Genomic DNA, 18,040 nt, shown 5'->3' on the forward strand with positions numbered 1-18,040 from the left:
CTTTACGTGTTTTGGGGATTTTTACAGCGTTGTTGCTATTTTCAGATGTCAAAGGTACCTTCTGATCAAAAATGTCAATAGGTTGACCCCGTGTGACCTTTGTGTGCGAAGTTATATGGGGTCAAAGTTCTTTCGGTAAGAGTTAGGATGGCTGTACAGACTTGTCGTTTTGTTTTTTGGAATCAGAAGATCAAACTACATCTGAAACCAAGGTCAAAAGGTCAAAGGTCACATTAGAAAAAATATGCATATTTTGAGAGAAAACGAGCACCTTTGAAAGGTACCACATGTTAGAGGTACCTTCTGATCATAAATGTCAATGGGTTGACCCCCGTGTGACCTTCGTGTGCGAAGGTATACAAGGTCAAAGCTAATTTTCAGACATTTAATGCAATAACTCCCAGTTCCAATGTGTGACACGATTGATATTTTTGGACAAGTTGCAAATGGTATAGGGGAACATTTTCAAACTTAACGGTCATGTGATCGGAGGTCACCAAAGGTCAATTAATGTTAAAAAACTAGTATATTGGGGGAAGAAAATGGGCAAAGAAAAAAATGTTTGAATTTTTATAGTTTGATGCTATATTTACGTCCCACCTATCAAAAATGTCAATAAGTTGACCCAAGGTGACCTTTGTGGGTTCAGTTATATGAGGTCAAGGTTAATCTTCAGACATTTAGTGCAATAACTTCCAGTGTCAAGGTGTGACACAGTTGATATTTTGGGACAAGTTGCAAATGGTATAGGAAACTTAACGGTCATGTGATCTGAGGTCACCAAAGGTCAATTAATGATAAAAAACTAGCATTTTTGCGATAACTTGAGAGCGAATTGTCCGTTAGGGTTGGAAGTTGCTTCAATGTAATTCAATTGTCGACCCGCATCTGGGTGACCCTTGACCTCAACTTGACCTCTGTGACCTTTAAGTGTTTTGGGGATTTTTACAGTTTCGATGCTATTTTCAGATGTCAAAGGTACCCTCTGATCATAAATGTCAATGGGTTGACCCCCGTGTGACCTTAAGTTCGTGTGTGAAGTTATGCAAGTTCAAAGTTAAGGTTTAGATATATAATGCAATTAACTCCCAGTGCCAAGGTCTGACACGATTGATATTTTGGGACAAGTTGTGAATGGGGTGGTGGAACATTTTCAAACTTAACGGTCATGTGATCTGAGGTCACCAATGTTATCATATCTGTTGCCCCGCTTGTAAGTGACCTTATATTTCTTACATTTTCGACGCCATATTCAGATCTCAAAAGTGCCTTCCGATCAAAACTCTGATCAGAATTTGTGATCACAAAAGTGTTGGCTATAGTGCTGGTTACTTTATGTAGGACCACAATTACTTGGACTATTTGAGCCCAATCTTGCTATGATAATATTATGTGTATTGTCATATACCCCTACGCAAGGAACCACAGTGCCCTAAGGCTCTTGTTAAGTTTTAGAGTCATATTTTTAACCCTTCCTTTAACCCAGTTTCCAAAGTACTTTCCTAGAAGTTCACACTATAGCAAGGCACTAAAGAGTGTTTTTGATCTATACTGGCAATAAAATGTTTCAGTGAGGAAAAGCCTTTGAGAATGATGGCAGTGAAACGCTTGCTAAGGGTTTGAACAAAAGTGACAAGTTTTTCCTTCACTTTTTGGCATAACTTAGTGATCTCTCTTTTACAGGGGAGGGGCAGGGCTGGGGAGGATGGATTGAGTTGAGAATAGGATCCCCAATAATTATCATGGGTTGGTACAGTGCATATCTTAAAGCAAATGCTCATTGCTACTTTTAGTTAATCAATGTTCCTGTTTTTGGTAAGTTTGTGGGGGGGGGGGGGGGCTGAGGGTGGGGGGGGGGGACCTTGGGCTGAGGAGGTGGAGCATACCATGGGCCCGTACTATTCAGTCTAGTCAAATACCAAATACAACTCAAAACTTGACATAAACGATCTTGTTACGGGCACCTAAGTAATCTCAATAATTTGTATGATTTTTGCAACAAGTAGTTGTATTATAAATCAAGATTACAGAATATTATAAATTAATCTAAGAATCATAGTATAGAAATGCCTGGTATGTGTGCATATCTGGTGTGTGTAGAATATTTGGAAAAGTTGAGAAGCTTCTAGAAGAGTTAGAACATTTGAGAACAATTTAGATCATCTCAACACAGTGCACATTGGAACATGCTAGAATATTGGAGTGCTGCCAAGGGGACATCCCCTGTGCTATTTTTAGAACACTAGGTGAGGATTTCCTGGAAAGGTGAAGTGACCTTTTGGATTGGTTGAACTGAGCTGTAGCTACTGTAAGATGCTTCTAGAATGGATGGACATTGCAAGATCTTTTGGACTTGTGGAAATGCTATATAAGCACCTGATACTTGGAGATCAAAAAGTTTTAACCATCTTGGCTCCAGGAGTTTTAAGTGAATTCTACAATTCCATTGTGAGTAAATACTCACTTAGTTTGACAGTAAAGTTATAGCTGTCTTTATATTAGTGGATTTGTCACAAGTTTACCGGCTTCGTAGTCGTCCATCATTGTGTAGCCGTCTTCGGTTCTGTGCCAGTCAGCACTACTTATTGTGGCCTCTGAGTTACCCAAGGACAGGAATCCAAGGATAAACAAGCTGAAAGCGCAACTTGGACATTCATTAGTAGTCGACCTCCGAAGTGGAAGTCATCAAGTTGGGAGCTGGATTTCTTCAATATTGGACATTCGTCCGCCGACAAGTTTCGCCATTAATTGTATGCTGGAATAATCGCCAGGACTTTTTGTCACTGGACTTATGCTGCAGCTCGCGTAGCGGCACACACCAGGTCGTGCAAATTATAGTGTAACTTATTAAATCTGTTTTAGTGTAAACTGCTTAGATATTGATAAATGATCTTTGTTTGATTTTAATTACCTTGAACACACAATTAAATAAATACTTATTGTTATATTTAAAGTTAAATTTTACAGTGTATTGTTTAGTCATTTGAGTTGTGAACCCAAGGAGAGGTGTATTCTGGCCTTGATTGAGTTGATCGTAACAATCCACAAACTGGAAAATAAGGAGACAAGTCAGTTATTTTCTTTATCCAATGAATACTTTATTCGGTTCAATATTTCATAACGAATTAAGTCTGTAATGTTTAGAAATAAAAAGTGTGTAACATCTTACTTCAATTATTAAAAAAAGTCTATTAGATAATGAACAGATCGACAGAGCGAGACAATCTGGTCAAGATTTTGGAGTCTCTTCGAGCCATGTTTCAAGGACTGCTTGGTCGTATCTTCATCTGGGAGCTCTTGATATAGAACGGACTGAAGTAGAATTGATCTCTATCCTCACCGTTGAGATTAGCATAAAAGCAATTATCATACCACCAGCCTCCGGAACCGATCACGGCGCAGTTACCATCAGGCCTGTTATCATTGTCGTTGTCACGGGTCGAAAATGGCATGCCATTGTGTCTATTTAAAGCATCAACTGTAATGATAAGAGAAAAAAGTAAGAAAAAAAAAAGAAGAAGATTGACAATCAACAATTATAATATCTCTAAAATTGTTTTGTTAGACAGCAATATCACAAGTTTAATTACATCTGCTTTTAAACAATATTTAAATATAATTTAATTGATTATATATACCAAACAATACCGGGCTGCACTTAAAGGGTGTGAAGACTCGCGCACAAGAAAACGTCTGATGCTGGTAATCTGACCTAATTTTGAATGAGGTGTAATAGTGGTGTTAGACACCACCGTCGATCCCAGAAAATACACACACAGCTTGCTACTCTCGGTAATTAGACACTAATGTACAGTCAATACATACAGCTACGGTCAATACCCACAACACAGTGTACATAGCAGCGATTGACATGATCAGCAGAGAGTTGCTATGGAACTCCCTGATCTGAGGTCCAGATAAAAGATACAAGGTATCACGTTTCATTACTGCCTCCATTTTGTGGTTGCCGGACAACTACCCCCCGGACATGTACCCCGGACTCATACCCCCGAGGACGAATACCTCCGAGGACAACTACCCTCGAGGAAAAGTATCCCCAGACAATTACCCCCGGTCAAGTACCTCCTTGACAATTACCCCCGAGGGCAATTACCCCCACCCTGGCAATTACCTCCGGGAAAACTCCACCCGCCAAATACACCGGTGCAGATACCTAACCAAGTTACTACCCGAATTAACCAGAATACGCCCAGTCCCACCCCCCCCCCCCCGAGCCTGTGAACCAAGCGGTCCTTTAGCTGGTGAACCCCGTAGTACGAAAATATATATCCATATGTGAAATGAATACGGCTCATTACTATTCATAAGGGGCAGGGCTTAAACACTTTTTAATAAAAATTAACTTTTAATAAGGCAAACTCAGAATTGGTAGGTGGGATCATACTCGGACTTAGATGGTAGATTCCACATAGTGAATTAATGAACCCTATTTATTTTGTTGAATCTCATACATATTAATAAGTAGGCGGGGCTCAGAGTGAATTCCTTTAAATATAGGTATTTGTGTTACCAGTAATATTGGTAAGAGACCTTGTAGGCACCCTTATCAAAAGTTGAATATTTTGCTGTAATGTCTTGGCAAAGAACCTTAGATGTTGTCATTTCTTTTTTATGTTACTTGACCATTATAATTTTGCCGCTTTCGATAATTTAGAACTCAGAATTCTGGCTGACAATTTTTACATTTAATTTTCAGTTTCAACATCAACAAATTGTTAAAATATTATTCAGTAATCCAAAACGTTTAAGAGCATGGGCTAATGGACGTTCAAACATTTAGTAGTTCAAAACTCGGTGTTGTTTTTCTTCCACGTTGACTTATATGAATAAAACGCTTGTAAAAAGCAAAAGCAAATTGTTCCGACAACCTCCTTACATTTGTCGTTAGTTGTACTCCCCCCCCCCACCTTCCCCTCTCTCTCTCAGACCGACTGCATGGTCAAGTGGTTAGAGCATCCAACTTGCAGCCGGTAAATTAGGGGTTCGACTCCTGGCCGGGTCATACCAAAATGGAACCTACAGCTATTGTGCTTGGTGCTCAAGCAATGGAGTAGGAAAACAAGCCAGTGCCACAACTGAAAAAAAGGCCGTGGCCGGTGTGACAGTACAGAGTGTCCCCCTGTAAAAAGTGTCCGCGGAGACACTTTGTACCAGCATATTTAGTCCGGTCGGACATTATCTGCTGAAAATTGTGTCCCCACCTCACAGCAAATATAGTCCCGCCGGACGAAATGTCCTGGTACAGAATGTCCCTAAATACTTCATAGCATATTTTGTCCCGCATAAATTTTAGGCATTTCGACATTCAAAGGGCAATTAAGTTCATTATATCAATAATTAAAACAGATGCATACATAGTTAGATGTTACAGGAAATAAATGAGACGTTTTGCGTTGCTGCAAAACAAAAAATAGATGGGAAAAAAGAAAAGAAAAAGTAATAAGTCTTACATCTGTAAAAGATGTTAATCATATTTTTGTTGTAATTGCTGCTATTTAATACTCCGTATATATGTTGCATGTTGTATTCGGCCACTAAATTGCGTTCATAGTCATCTCTACAGAGGGAGAGATCGCATAAACCTTACTTCCTCCCCAACGGAGGGCGGTTACGGGATAGGGCAAAAAATGATAATTGCAGAGGTAAAAGATTACGAACTTAAAGGAATTAAAAGTTTCATTGTAGCCGTATTTCCCCAACACTCAGTGGGTAAGATTTGACAATTCTGGTAACTGTATTTCATAGGTCTACGAGAGTTGCCTAGCCAATTCGAAATTTCATTCGTGCATTAAGCTCATTATTGGACGGGAACCGAAGGATTTTTCAAGTTACATCTTAAACGAAATCGGCAATGCTGTATACAACACTCAGGCCCATACACATAATTTTTAGTGCAAGGATGGGGGGGGGGGGGGAGGAGTTGGGATGGTATGTTATCGATTTGTGTCCTGGGGAAGGGTCTTCTTAAATCCGTGACCTATCTGTGATGAGTTCCAAAATATTTTTGTTTGCTAACAACAACCCTGAAGTAGCTGGAAGATACTTCTCTGGCCTTGAAAATATCATCACTGCCCCAACCCTCTCCGTACGGGCCTGACACCTATTTTTTGACTTTCATTACTACTTCATTGTTTCATTTTTTACACTTCCTTATTTTTGTCACTCAATCGTTGAGTCAAGGTTTTCTCCCTCTAAACAAGGTGGAGGGCCATTCCCCCACCCCCTGCCACCTAAGGCCCGTTGTGATGGCCACGCGTGAAGCAAATTTTCATTTGTATAGACAAATGGCATTCCAGGCAATTCCAGTGATAAAGGTCCGTTGTTTCTTATTATGAATGTTTCTTAATGGACAAAAGTGGTTCAAATTAGAAAAGATATTTTAGAACGATATCCTCTTCAAAGAAGCTGCAAACATACAGGAAACAAAACAAAGCCAAAGAAGGGAAAGAATAAAGCAAATAAGACAGAGCAGGATGCAATATGCTAGATTTGTTTCTCATCATGTTTCACACACTTTAAATATGTCATTCTTGTAAAGAAAGTTTGTTCAAAGAATGTTAATATAGTAAAATTCAAAACATGAAATTGGATGATAGTCATGCACAAACACAATATTCCGAATCTTTATCAGACTGGGCAAAGAGTGATAAATGATTATACATGGGATCAGGGAGATAGGAGCCGGGGGGGGGGGGCACTGTCTGTACATGCTATTTTTAACATGGCATCCCATATCTTTTTGTAGCACGGTTAACAATAAACAATCTCAATAAATAGTATTGATAACATACTAACACATCATATATATTTAAGTGATATGGCCGGTGTGTATCGGTTTAAAGCATAACAAGTGGTGGTTGTGGAATGAGAAAATGTCCCTCTGATGTTGTGTGCCCACCCCCACTTCCTGCCCCCTGCATGGAGAAACTTAACTGGAATGGTGACTCTTTTTTGTAGCTCTGATTAAACTAAAGATAATCCATGCTTTCTAGAGCATCCTTCAAGCAGGGAGGTATTGCTTAATTAGAATGATATACTACTGTCACTCTTCTTCAAACAATATGTACTTGAAACTCTCATAATCCACATGAAGAACATCCTCTTTGGAGTTTGGTAAAGACCTCAATAAAACCATGCAGAAGTTTCCCTATTAGAATTCCCCCCTTGAACTGCTTTCCACAAACAGTAGGATTACCTATATAATGCTTTAATGTGCAACATGATACCGTCAAAAGTTTAATCTTGATTGTAAATTACAAATAAAATAGCTGATTCTCATGTATCCAACGGGTTTTTCGTAAAGACTTACACAGAACTCCATAACAGCAAAAGTTACAACAGGAAGGAGAATATGTTCGGTTATATGTTTTGCCACGAGAACTTATCTTGAACACAATTTCCAGAACCAAGAAACACGCCTTCTTATTTGTTATTTCATGAAGTAATGAGGTGATAAAGAATTTCGAGCGCCACATCCCTTCAACTTGAACTGCAAATATATGGATATCCACCGAACGACTGGCAGTGAAAAGTCAATGGCCTGTCTTTGCTTATTCGTTTACCAGCCAACGAAATTTCTCTGGTGATATGTTAGAGTGAAAGACAAGATTATTGTCGGTAACAAGTTAACTGCTAAGAAAATCGTCTAGACATGTCTTCTGTAACTTCATACGTACTCCCTCCATTGGTGGGTGGTCGGAGAGGAGATATCAGTACAACTAAATCTGTGCAAAATAATAGTTGAAAGCAATATTATGAGTAGTGAATGACACACTGTAAGTCATATATAAAATAAATTATCATCTTGAGAGGTTTATGTGTAAGCTCCACTACAAAGATAATTAACATTCACCATATTGGTTAAGTGTAGACTGTATAGTGTACAGCTGAACTATGCTTAGGCATTGAGTTTAATTGGATGATCTTTTATTGTGACACCTACATGTTTATGGGATTACTGGCTCCATTTTTTTTTATTGGAGATTGCATGTCATAATTTTGGCGCTATATTGTACAGCTCACTACCAAACCTGAAAAGTTTTAACCACATGAGCCAATACAACATTTGTGACATATTAATTAATTTAATATCAGACATTTATTTAATTAGAGTAAGCTAGGATACAACAGAAGTTTGATGCCTTTTGGTGCTCTATTGATGAATGTGAGCATGGTATGACTGTTTAATGCCGATCAAACATTAACTGTCCTAAATCAGGATCCATGGGGGTTCAAAGCAACCTCTGTATGACCCAAATGCAAAAAACATATAATGCTAGCTAACCATTATTATAGTAAAATGTACTATTATACATCATTTTGCATCAAGAGACCTAAACATTGCCTTATTTTGCCAAAGAAAAAGGGGTCCCTCTGCCAGGTTTCAGGAAATATCCCCCCCCCCCCACCACACACACAAACACATTTAGCAATTTTCCACAACGTACCTAACAGAGAAATGGTACCAAAACTCAGTTGATATATTATTTTTTTTTTGCTATGCAGTTAGGCCAGAATGTGGCCTAAAGGTATGCTGTATTGGCCCTAAATATGCCAAATGTTCACTATGGCCATTTTTTTTAAGTATGTTTATTTCACTGGGAAAATTTACCTCACTGGGACATTCAATCAGCTTGTGTCATCATTTAGAATGTCTGAGCATAATTTAAAGGGTTATTACCCCCAGGAAAGTAATTTTTGAAAACTTCTAGCAATTAAAGTGGCCAAAATATAGGGCCAATACACACTACCTTTTGACATCCAGTTGAACATACATTGATACATCAACGTTGATAGTTTTCCAATAGAATCAAGACATAGTCTGTTGTCAGGTTTATCTCTGCCAAGATGAACACCTTCAAAGAGATAAGAAAATTCATGATCAAGGAGATATCATGTTTTTTTGCCCCCTCTCCCCCCCCCCCCAAAAAAAAACACACAAATATATGGAATGCAGAATTGGTAGTTCTAGCTAAAGTGCCTTAAAATTGAATTACAACTCTATATCGGTGTTTGAAATGGAATATTTCCCATTATTGTATATATTGCATGGCCACTATTGGGGTCTATAGATATTTAAGAAGTTTTTTTCTGCAGTGAGGGTTGGCATGTAGAGAATATGCCACACCTAAAACTACTACTACTATCAGGCCTTCAATATCTGTTCTTACCAACCAAAATTAATGAACGTGCATTTGTTACGTACAGTATTAGTGCCACTTTACCCTAGAAGTAGGCTAGGCTATATGCTATAGTCCATTAATTGCATTTTATAGTGTCCCATGAATGCAAACCAGACTATCTCTGTAAGCTTTAGTGATCTGTTGTTATCTTTTATGATAGGCAGGGCGATACAAGATGGAAATTTATAATATTTTTTTCACAAAAATTTGTTATGACAATTGGGTAAACAAAACGAAAAGAACTAGGCCCTAATAACCTTGTTCACGCATTTACCACTTTGCTGAAGCATACAACTGATTATAATGTTGCATAAGCAATTGCTTGACTTTTGCGAATGAGTTTTTACAACTAACCAAACGTGGTAAAAGAATATCATGATTTGTGCACCAATCAGTCCTAGAGGCCTGGTTATAGTTTAACTGTGGAAGAGCCGTTCGCCATTTAACAACCAAAGACATATTGTGTATCCTAAACTGTAAGTTACGGACATTACCTTATAGATGTCACTAGTCGGTATGAGCTGCCTTGATTTGGGCGAGTTGAGAAGCCCTAGAAAGCAAAACTTTCCTTCAATTTCGGTACGCAGGAGTTCCATTTCAGCCAGTCTGAAAGACTGACTTTGTCTCCGTAAGATCCTTCTCTGTTTTATTCTTGTAAACCAAACTGGATAGCTCTCATCTCTTAGAATATCGGCAATTTGTCTCACGTTTTCTGCTACCTTTTCCATTTTTAGTTGTCGCACGAGTTTACTGCTAAATATACGGAAGCCGAAATGCGACAATTTGCTAATAATACGGATACTGCCAGAGTCCATTACTAATTAACTTTTTGCTACTCTAACGTACCTACTATACGGCGGACATTGTGTTCATGGGGACACAATTTACAACAAAATATATGACCGTCAAATAATGTCCCCCTCCGTGTAACCATAGCATATACTGTCTGGGGATACAGTCTGTACCAACTGGCCTTGTACAATTGGTCCGGGAGACCAAACGTACTGGTAAATCCAGTATAAACTGTCCTATGGGACTGGGACAGTATTTACTGAATACGAGATATTTGCGACAGTTTTTACTGCTACACCGGCGCAACTTAAACCGATTGGTTAGAAACTGAGCCGTAAAACCTTAGCAAATCATATCTCTCTCTACCGATCAGGGTATAGTGGACAGACCACTGACTTAGCATGCGGGTGACAGAGAAAAAATACCATCAGAAATTTTGGGATCGCAAAAAGCGACTGTGAAAAGAACGATCAAAACCTATTTTAGTACATGGATGTGTAACTGATTGCATCGATTTGCATCCAGAGGCATTTCGAAAAATGAAATATACAGGCCCACATGCTGGGGGGGGGGGTCAAATGGTTCGGACGACCATCATTTTCTGCTTGGCACCATGAAATATTGAAAACTAAGGGGCCACCTCTCCCCCTTAGACTCATCCCACAGGATAAAGATCAGTATCGTGAATTCTACCTTCATGGCGAAATCATGCGTGCGTGTCTGATTTAGAAAGGAGGGTGGAAATGAGAAATTGGTGACCGTCGAGGGGAGGGGTATAAGGGAAGGCGCATTTTGCACAGACTTCGAAGACCGTGTGTTTTATGTAGACGTATATCTCAGTTGAGAATCACGTCACATGTCATTGATATAAAAAGAATTACACATGACAAAGTTCTCATCTCCCAGTCTCTTTTCTTACCAATCACAGTGAATAATTGTCGAACATTGGCACTCCGGGCTTCTGTGAATATTTAGTTTAATTAAGAGTTAAAAATTGAAATAGGAAAGTAAGAATCTATATGATGTTATGCATGTGTTACAAGTTGCAAGTCTTATTTAATCATTTTTACTTTAACGGTTTTCATTTTTGACAACTGTTGTCTCTAACTTTGTTTGTTTAGCCTAGCTTCTGTTTGTTTTTCAACATGACATCATATGACCGTAAGATCGGACACGAAATACGGCTGAAATACGTTTCGTTTCGTGCGCAATCGAGTTTGTGCCGCAGTCGGAATTTATTGGCTTTAGAGCAGCATTTTGCGTCCTTTTCTATGATTTTTCTCAACCTCACTGACTCCACTATGCCATAACGACATACATAACTAGCTTATCTATTTATATTTTCCTTCAAATGGTGGCATAAAAGTCCAAAAAATTGCAACTTTCAACTTTGTTGTTCTCCAAGATATTTTCCGTTGGGAACCCAATAAACCTCGCCCATATATGAATATTTAAACACTAAAACGTCATTGACAGATACGTAATATAACACCACGCTTGATTTGTGTACAGTCTATATGGCAGTTGTACCAGGGAGTTGCATAACAACTCCCTGGTTGTACCAGGGAGTTGTTATGGCATTACAACTCCCTGGTTGTACCAACGCAAAGTCTTTAATCTATTTTTAGCAACGGCTCATAACTAAACCTGCATCTCTGATTGGTTGAATTCAAACTAGTGGGTTTGGGAACTGAATGCGATTAATTTTGTATGTGGAATACTCGCCAATTAACGTTTTCGGCAGGGAAAAACTTGGCTAATACCTTAATTTGCTGTTTTGTGATTTGATGTATGTAAAAAACTCGATGGACATGTCAAAAAAGTAGAAAACGGCGACCAAACGCAAAATGCTCATGAATAAACATACTATTCACTGATTGGTGGAATTCAAATTGGAGATATTGATTTGGAGATATGAAAACTTTGTCGAGGACACTTTTACTCGTTATCGACATAAATCGTTAATTACTCGCTAATTAACGCTCTTGGCAGGGTGAAACTTGGATGGTATCTTAGCTTGCTGTTTTATTATTGATACATCTAAAAAAATCGATGCACATGTTTAAAAGGTGGAAAAAAGCGACCCAACTCAAAATGCTGCTTTAAAGACTAGCCACAGTCGATTTTTTTACCCTACAACCCCAATCCTAGTCCTACCAGTCCTATATACGTCCCTGCATACATGCTGATACAGTATCAGTATTCTGTAGCAACTATGATAAAAAATATAACATTGGTAATAACATAACATATTACCTAGGAAGATTTATTGCACATGATTCAATTTTTTCTACTGGTGCGTCCAGGGAACTGCTACTCAGAGTACCAGTTCCATGGAGCGTCGTCGCGCCTGTAATTTGTGTGTATACCGAATTTGCATATACCAGATTTGCGTGTATACTAATTTTGTGTTTATATACCGGGGCCCCTTGTCGACTTTTCGCGAGTGTGATTTAATCTTCCTCGTAGTTTCGCACAGTGCTCAGAGTACAAAAGAGGCAGGTTTGTAACTATTACAATCCGATTCCGTTCTCGGGGCTGCCATTTAATGTCCGGCCCCATCCGACAGACGTGAGTCAACTGAGTCAATTCTCAGCCTTTATCCACTTTCCGGAATGCTGAGAGAGTGGGTAGCAACCTGTTCGTCGCCACTGCAGGAGAGCATTGTCGAATTATCATCATTCGTTTTGCAAAAGGAATGACCAGAGAATAGTTTTTTTTTTTCAAATGGTAGTGACGTCGTGGTCTCACAAAAACTAACAACATAACATTGCATTACAAATCATCAAGTAAACTTACTCAGAAGAAAAATTGAAAATGGTAAGTCGAAATAAGCCGGAATTGTTCGGAGATTAATAATACAGAATAGTGTCACTATAACTAATAGTAAATTAATAGTTACTACCATCAGTGCCCAATGCCCAATCCCGCCCCCTCGAATCTTTTTAAAAAGTTGGGAGGAGGTTAAAAGAGCCAAGGTACACGGCGGCCCTAGTGGTGCCAGTTTAACCGGCACACTGACCCAATTGTAATTGTTGCCCGAGGGACCAGGGTATATGTTGAAGCCCGTGGGAAACTAAACTCGTAAAAAGACTTGCGTAACTGTCGCTGCATTCGTCCCCTAAAGCGGCATATGTCTAGGGCGATATTCGCCCGGGGATATTTATCCGGGGGGGGGGGAGGGGAATTGTCTATGGGTATTCGTCCGAGGAGCTAGTTGTCCACTCGGGAAGTTGTTCGGGGTTTTTTTTGTCCTCGGGGATATATGTCCGGGAAGTCTGTCCGGGTGGTAGTTACCATAGGGGAAGTTGTCCGGGTGGTATTTGTCCGGGGAGTAGTTGTCCGGTGGGAAATCGTCCGGGGGGTTATTGACTGGAGTAATCGTCCGGGGGTATTTGTCTGGGGGGTATTTGCCCGGTCATGGTATTTTGTAACAACAAGAAGAGAATTTCACTTGCAAGCTACGGAATGTTAACTTTTTTGAGAGGGCGGCACGAGGTTGGGCGAGTCTTCAATGCTAAGGTTTCCTTTTTTTTTGTTTCTCGGACTCTAACATATCAAGAACAATAGTAATAGGGTTAAACTTTTCCAAAATGTTTTTTACTATAGTTTTACCGCGATTGTCATATTATTCCCCTAGCTTTTTTTTTTAACAAGGCGCCTCAAATTAAACAATTAGAATAGGTCATGAACAAAATGCTGGTTATATTAAATGAAATGACAGAAATTTAACATATTGCATAATATATATAGTGCAAAGATACTTACATAGGAAACTTCCTGATGTGTATTGTGAATGGAGTTGGTATTCGTCCTCTTCCCCCGAAACCCTGAAAACTTCATAAAGACCGAAATAACTTGCATTAAATGTATTTGTCAATTCGATTCGCATGCTGGTTTCCCTCTGGTTAGTGATGTGATGAATAGCCCCATTACCCAACCAATAATCACTGTTGGCATTGCCAAAGCCATCCTTGTAATCGTTCCAACCGCGGCGAAAGTTCACATTGAAGTGTTTCCTATTTTGGAAAACCTGTCAAAGGGAAAATATGAGAAATACGTTTAATATAGATATATACGCATAGTGTTATCGCACTGTAATTCAATATTCCGTTGGTTTTGGAACAAAGAAGATCCTAATTCGAGTCCCTGCACCTTCGTCCCCACCCCCCAAACGCGGCAGGTTGCATTGACAACATGACGTAACGAGGTTAGACGGTAAAACATTGAATGGTTTGGGGAGCTCGACAACAAAAGCAATAACACGGTTGCAGCATGCGGTAATTGTAGCAGACATTGTCCCTGACGAGTTAGAAATTAACAGAGGACGAAACGTTAATTTTCTGATTTTTGTTCTTTGATAAAACCTTCTTTTTTTGTCAAAAGATTCAGTCTAAAACGTGAACCTCTGACCATCTTTAAAAGGGGACAACACATTTCCCAACCCTGAAGCTCATATGACAAAGATCTTTGTCATATTTCATTTTTTCAGGGCAAAATGTTTGTAAGTGTTGACATTGTAACCAATGTCATCATCAGTTGGATTTCTGGTTTTAGATTTAGCATTTGCAAAACCCATCTCCATTACATAAAAAAAGTCGAAATTAATTAAAGAAAAAAATGAAGAAAAATTAAACACATGTGGCTATAGGTAAAGTCATGTTTAGATCTGATCAAGTCTCTGATCATAAGAGTCAATGTAGTAGATGAGTGTACATACTGTCCAACCACCTCCATCAGTGGTCATGTCGCAGTAGACCTCCAAGCAACCATAGCCCGGAGGGGCGATGATGTAAACACCGTCCGCCCTCTCTCCGCTAAGAAACAGTTCATAACAGTCAGATTGACGGACCTGCTCGCAAGTTTCACCATCTCCCTCGAAACCTTTGTTGCAGTGACATCCTTGTACTTCATCCTTCACGCCACAAAATGCATCTGGTGAGCAGACGTATTCCCAGTCAGTCTGAACGGTTCCATTAATGCATTTGTAGATCGCTGTGCAGTCATCATTAACCAAGACTGTACCTTCCTTATGAGGCAAGGAAGAGAATGAAAAGTTACCAGTTAAAATTGTAAAGACTGTAAAACTATGATACTGTAGTCCTCAATGTAACATTCACACTCTATCTCTTGACTACACTCTCCATCCATCAATATACTGCCAAAGTACTCTACACACTGACTCACTATTAAAAACCATTTAAGACATTTTCACCCAAACCATCTGCCCCATCGAAGCCCCCCTACCCACACCCCCTCCATTTTAACTCCCAAATGTCCACACTTTGATCAACTTTAGCAACATGCCCATAATCATCATTAAAAATGAAACTATATTATCATTAACGTACATCTGTGATACCGTATTCCTGAGTGTAGCAGCATGATTAACTTTATACCTCTATGATACCGTATTCCTCAGTGTAGCAGTATGATTAACTTACATCTATGATACCTTGTTTCTCAGTGTAGCAGTATGATTAACTTACGTCTATGATAACGTATTCCTCAGTGTAGCAGTATGATTAACTTACATCTATGGTACCGTATTCCTCAGTGTAGCAGTATGATTAACTTACATCTATAATACCGTATTCCTCGGTGTAGCAGTATGATTAACTTACGTCTATGATACCGTATTCCTCAGTGTAGCAGTCGCACTCCGTCTCTTTGACACACCCTCCATCCTTCAAGATGGAGCCAAAGTTACATGAACAGGTCTCAATGCAGCCGTGAAGACAGTTTTCGCTGCCGTCTAGATCCACACAGCTTGGTAAGCAGGCAGATGCACAGGTTGAATAAGTAGTAGAGGCTGCACACGTCATTTCTAAAAGCAAAGAAAAGCATCCCTTATTCATAAAAATTCTGAATTTTGGTTCCACTACATAGAAAGTAAATCCCAAATGGATTGACAGAGGGAAACAAAATAAGGTGTAGGGTCTTCCTTTTTCATCATTTTCTCTGTGGCTTATAAAGAGCCTAAAAACTCTGATTATTAAGTTGTTATGCTGGTACTCTATCATCAGTCAAATTCAATCCAGTTAGCAAATTTGGCAGCTGATCAATACTTAGCACGTGAAACAAAAAGCTCTAAAACATGCAACCGCTCCATCTCCCTCCCCTTCCTCACATTTCCTCGAATGAATTTGTAATTTTATACACACAGCATCACCTCAAACCATTACTCACCACAGTCAGGTATTCCAGTTCTCCAATTAACTGCTGGTCCCCCTGCAGCACGACAATTTATAGCATACACAGCAAAGCAATCTACGACGGATGCATCGTCTACACAGAAATCTTTGATGCAGGTCATGTAGTATGAAGCAGGATTGACAAAGTCGTGACAATCGGCAAAGATACCTGGAGAAAGGCAAAAAGTATTATAATTTAAAATTTCAAATGATTGAACGTTGAGATTACCACACGACTACAACACTCACCGTCGTCAGCTATTTCTGTGCTACTTTTGGTCCTTTACTTGACTTACATTATGATCATGTCACTATTTGGGCTACCTTTACCAAAAAACAAGACAAAAACTTAGAAGTACTTAGCAATTAGATGAGATCATTTCCTTTATGCAACAACAAGGATAAATAATTTATTTGAGTGTTTTCAATGAATATTTCATAAACACACCAAAATGGTACACGTGAAGGGATATTGGCAATAATTAGGAAGTAACACCTACATGAAGGTAATGAAAGATGTCTATGCATGGCTTGTACTTTATGACCAAGTAAGTGTATTACTCAACGTTTAGAGCAATAACTATGCATGGCTTGTACCTTATGACCATGCAAGTACTGTATTACTTAACATCAAGAGTCTATTACTCACCGTCACGCTTGATGAGGTAGCCGGTATTACATATCTCTGGCTTGTACCTCATTCCTAAGTAGTCTATTCTACTCAACATCAGGATTGATGAGTTGGTAACACCTATCTCTGGCTTGTACTTCGAGCATTACCAAGTAATAACCTTCTACTCACCTTTAGTGTTATCGAGGTAGTAACACCCATCCCTGGTTTATACCTTACTACCAAGTTGCATATAACTCACCGTCACGCTTGATGAGGTAGCCGGTATTACATATCTCTGGCTTGTACCTCATTCCTAAGTAGTCTATTCTACTCAACATCAGGATTGATGAGTTGGTAACACCTATCTCTGGCTTGTACTTCGAGCATTACCAAGTAATAACCTTCTACTCACCTTTAGTGTTATCGAGTTAGTAACACCCATCCCTGGTTTATACCTTACTACCAAGTTGCATATAACTCAACATCACGCTTGACGAGGTAGCCGATATTACATATCTCTGGCTTGTACCTCATTACCAAGTAGTAATATTCTACCCACTGTCACGGTAAATCCTAGGGGATGTAAATCGTGGATACATTGATAGCCTTGAATTGTTACTAAGCAGCTTAAGCGGGTGTGGCCTTGTTAATCAAATTTTCCTTTCACATTCTGGAAGGAGGATTAGGGATAATTTGGAAGTCACTCCAAATTAGTTTCCAAGCAGAGGTGGCACATCTTAAAGAAGCTCCTCCCTGTTATAAGTGAATTCACCAGAAAATCGCCACGACATAGATATTAGTAGCTGGGCCGTTTGTATGAAGGCAGTTATTTATTAGTGTGTGTGCGGCGGTTCATAATTTGTGAAAGCTACTTTTTTGTTATTGGACACTGTCTGGGTGTTTACGCCTATCGTCGTCGCATCATGTTGGGAGATAGGTGTCAGGAGAGAGAGAGAAAACTCTGGGTGCTGTCGTGAAGCTAATTCAGAGTCATTTTCATTCCATCATTTTGGCTGAGGGCAGGAGACCTATTTCACCACCTAGGGGCATGCATGTTCCCGTTTCTACCTTCGACTTATCTTCAACACCAACCTCTTGTTCCCGAGATTGGAGAGTTGGAACTTAACAATAAACACTATGTATAATATACCCCCATAGGGGTTTGTGTATTAAAATTATTAAAAGAGGATGCTTCATTGACTTCTATATAAGCTAACAGTGGTGAAAGAAATTATAGA

General features: G+C 39.3%; 1 protein-coding gene across 2 annotated transcripts in view; it reads right to left on the reverse strand.

The window, feature by feature from the left end:
• Positions 1 to 3,068: 3,068 nt before the first annotated feature.
• LOC139975368 (IgGFc-binding protein-like) overlaps positions 3,069 to 18,040 on the reverse strand; it is a 128,070-nt gene continuing 113,098 nt past the window's right edge. For both annotated transcript variants that reach the window (XM_071983265.1, XM_071983266.1), the window contains 5 exons: positions 16,185 to 16,358; positions 15,620 to 15,822; positions 14,716 to 15,024; positions 13,764 to 14,028; positions 3,069 to 3,478 (listed from right to left, as the gene is read on the reverse strand). In XM_071983265.1, coding sequence (XP_071839366.1) covers positions 3,261 to 3,478; positions 13,764 to 14,028; positions 14,716 to 15,024; positions 15,620 to 15,822; positions 16,185 to 16,358 — 1,169 coding nt within the window. In that variant the 3' untranslated portion in view covers positions 3,069 to 3,260. The remainder of the gene's footprint in view (positions 3,479 to 13,763; positions 14,029 to 14,715; positions 15,025 to 15,619; positions 15,823 to 16,184; positions 16,359 to 18,040) is intronic.

Source organism: Apostichopus japonicus, chromosome 10, assembly GCF_037975245.1.
Source record: "Apostichopus japonicus isolate 1M-3 chromosome 10, ASM3797524v1, whole genome shotgun sequence".
NCBI lineage: Eukaryota > Metazoa > Echinodermata > Holothuroidea > Aspidochirotida > Stichopodidae > Apostichopus > Apostichopus japonicus.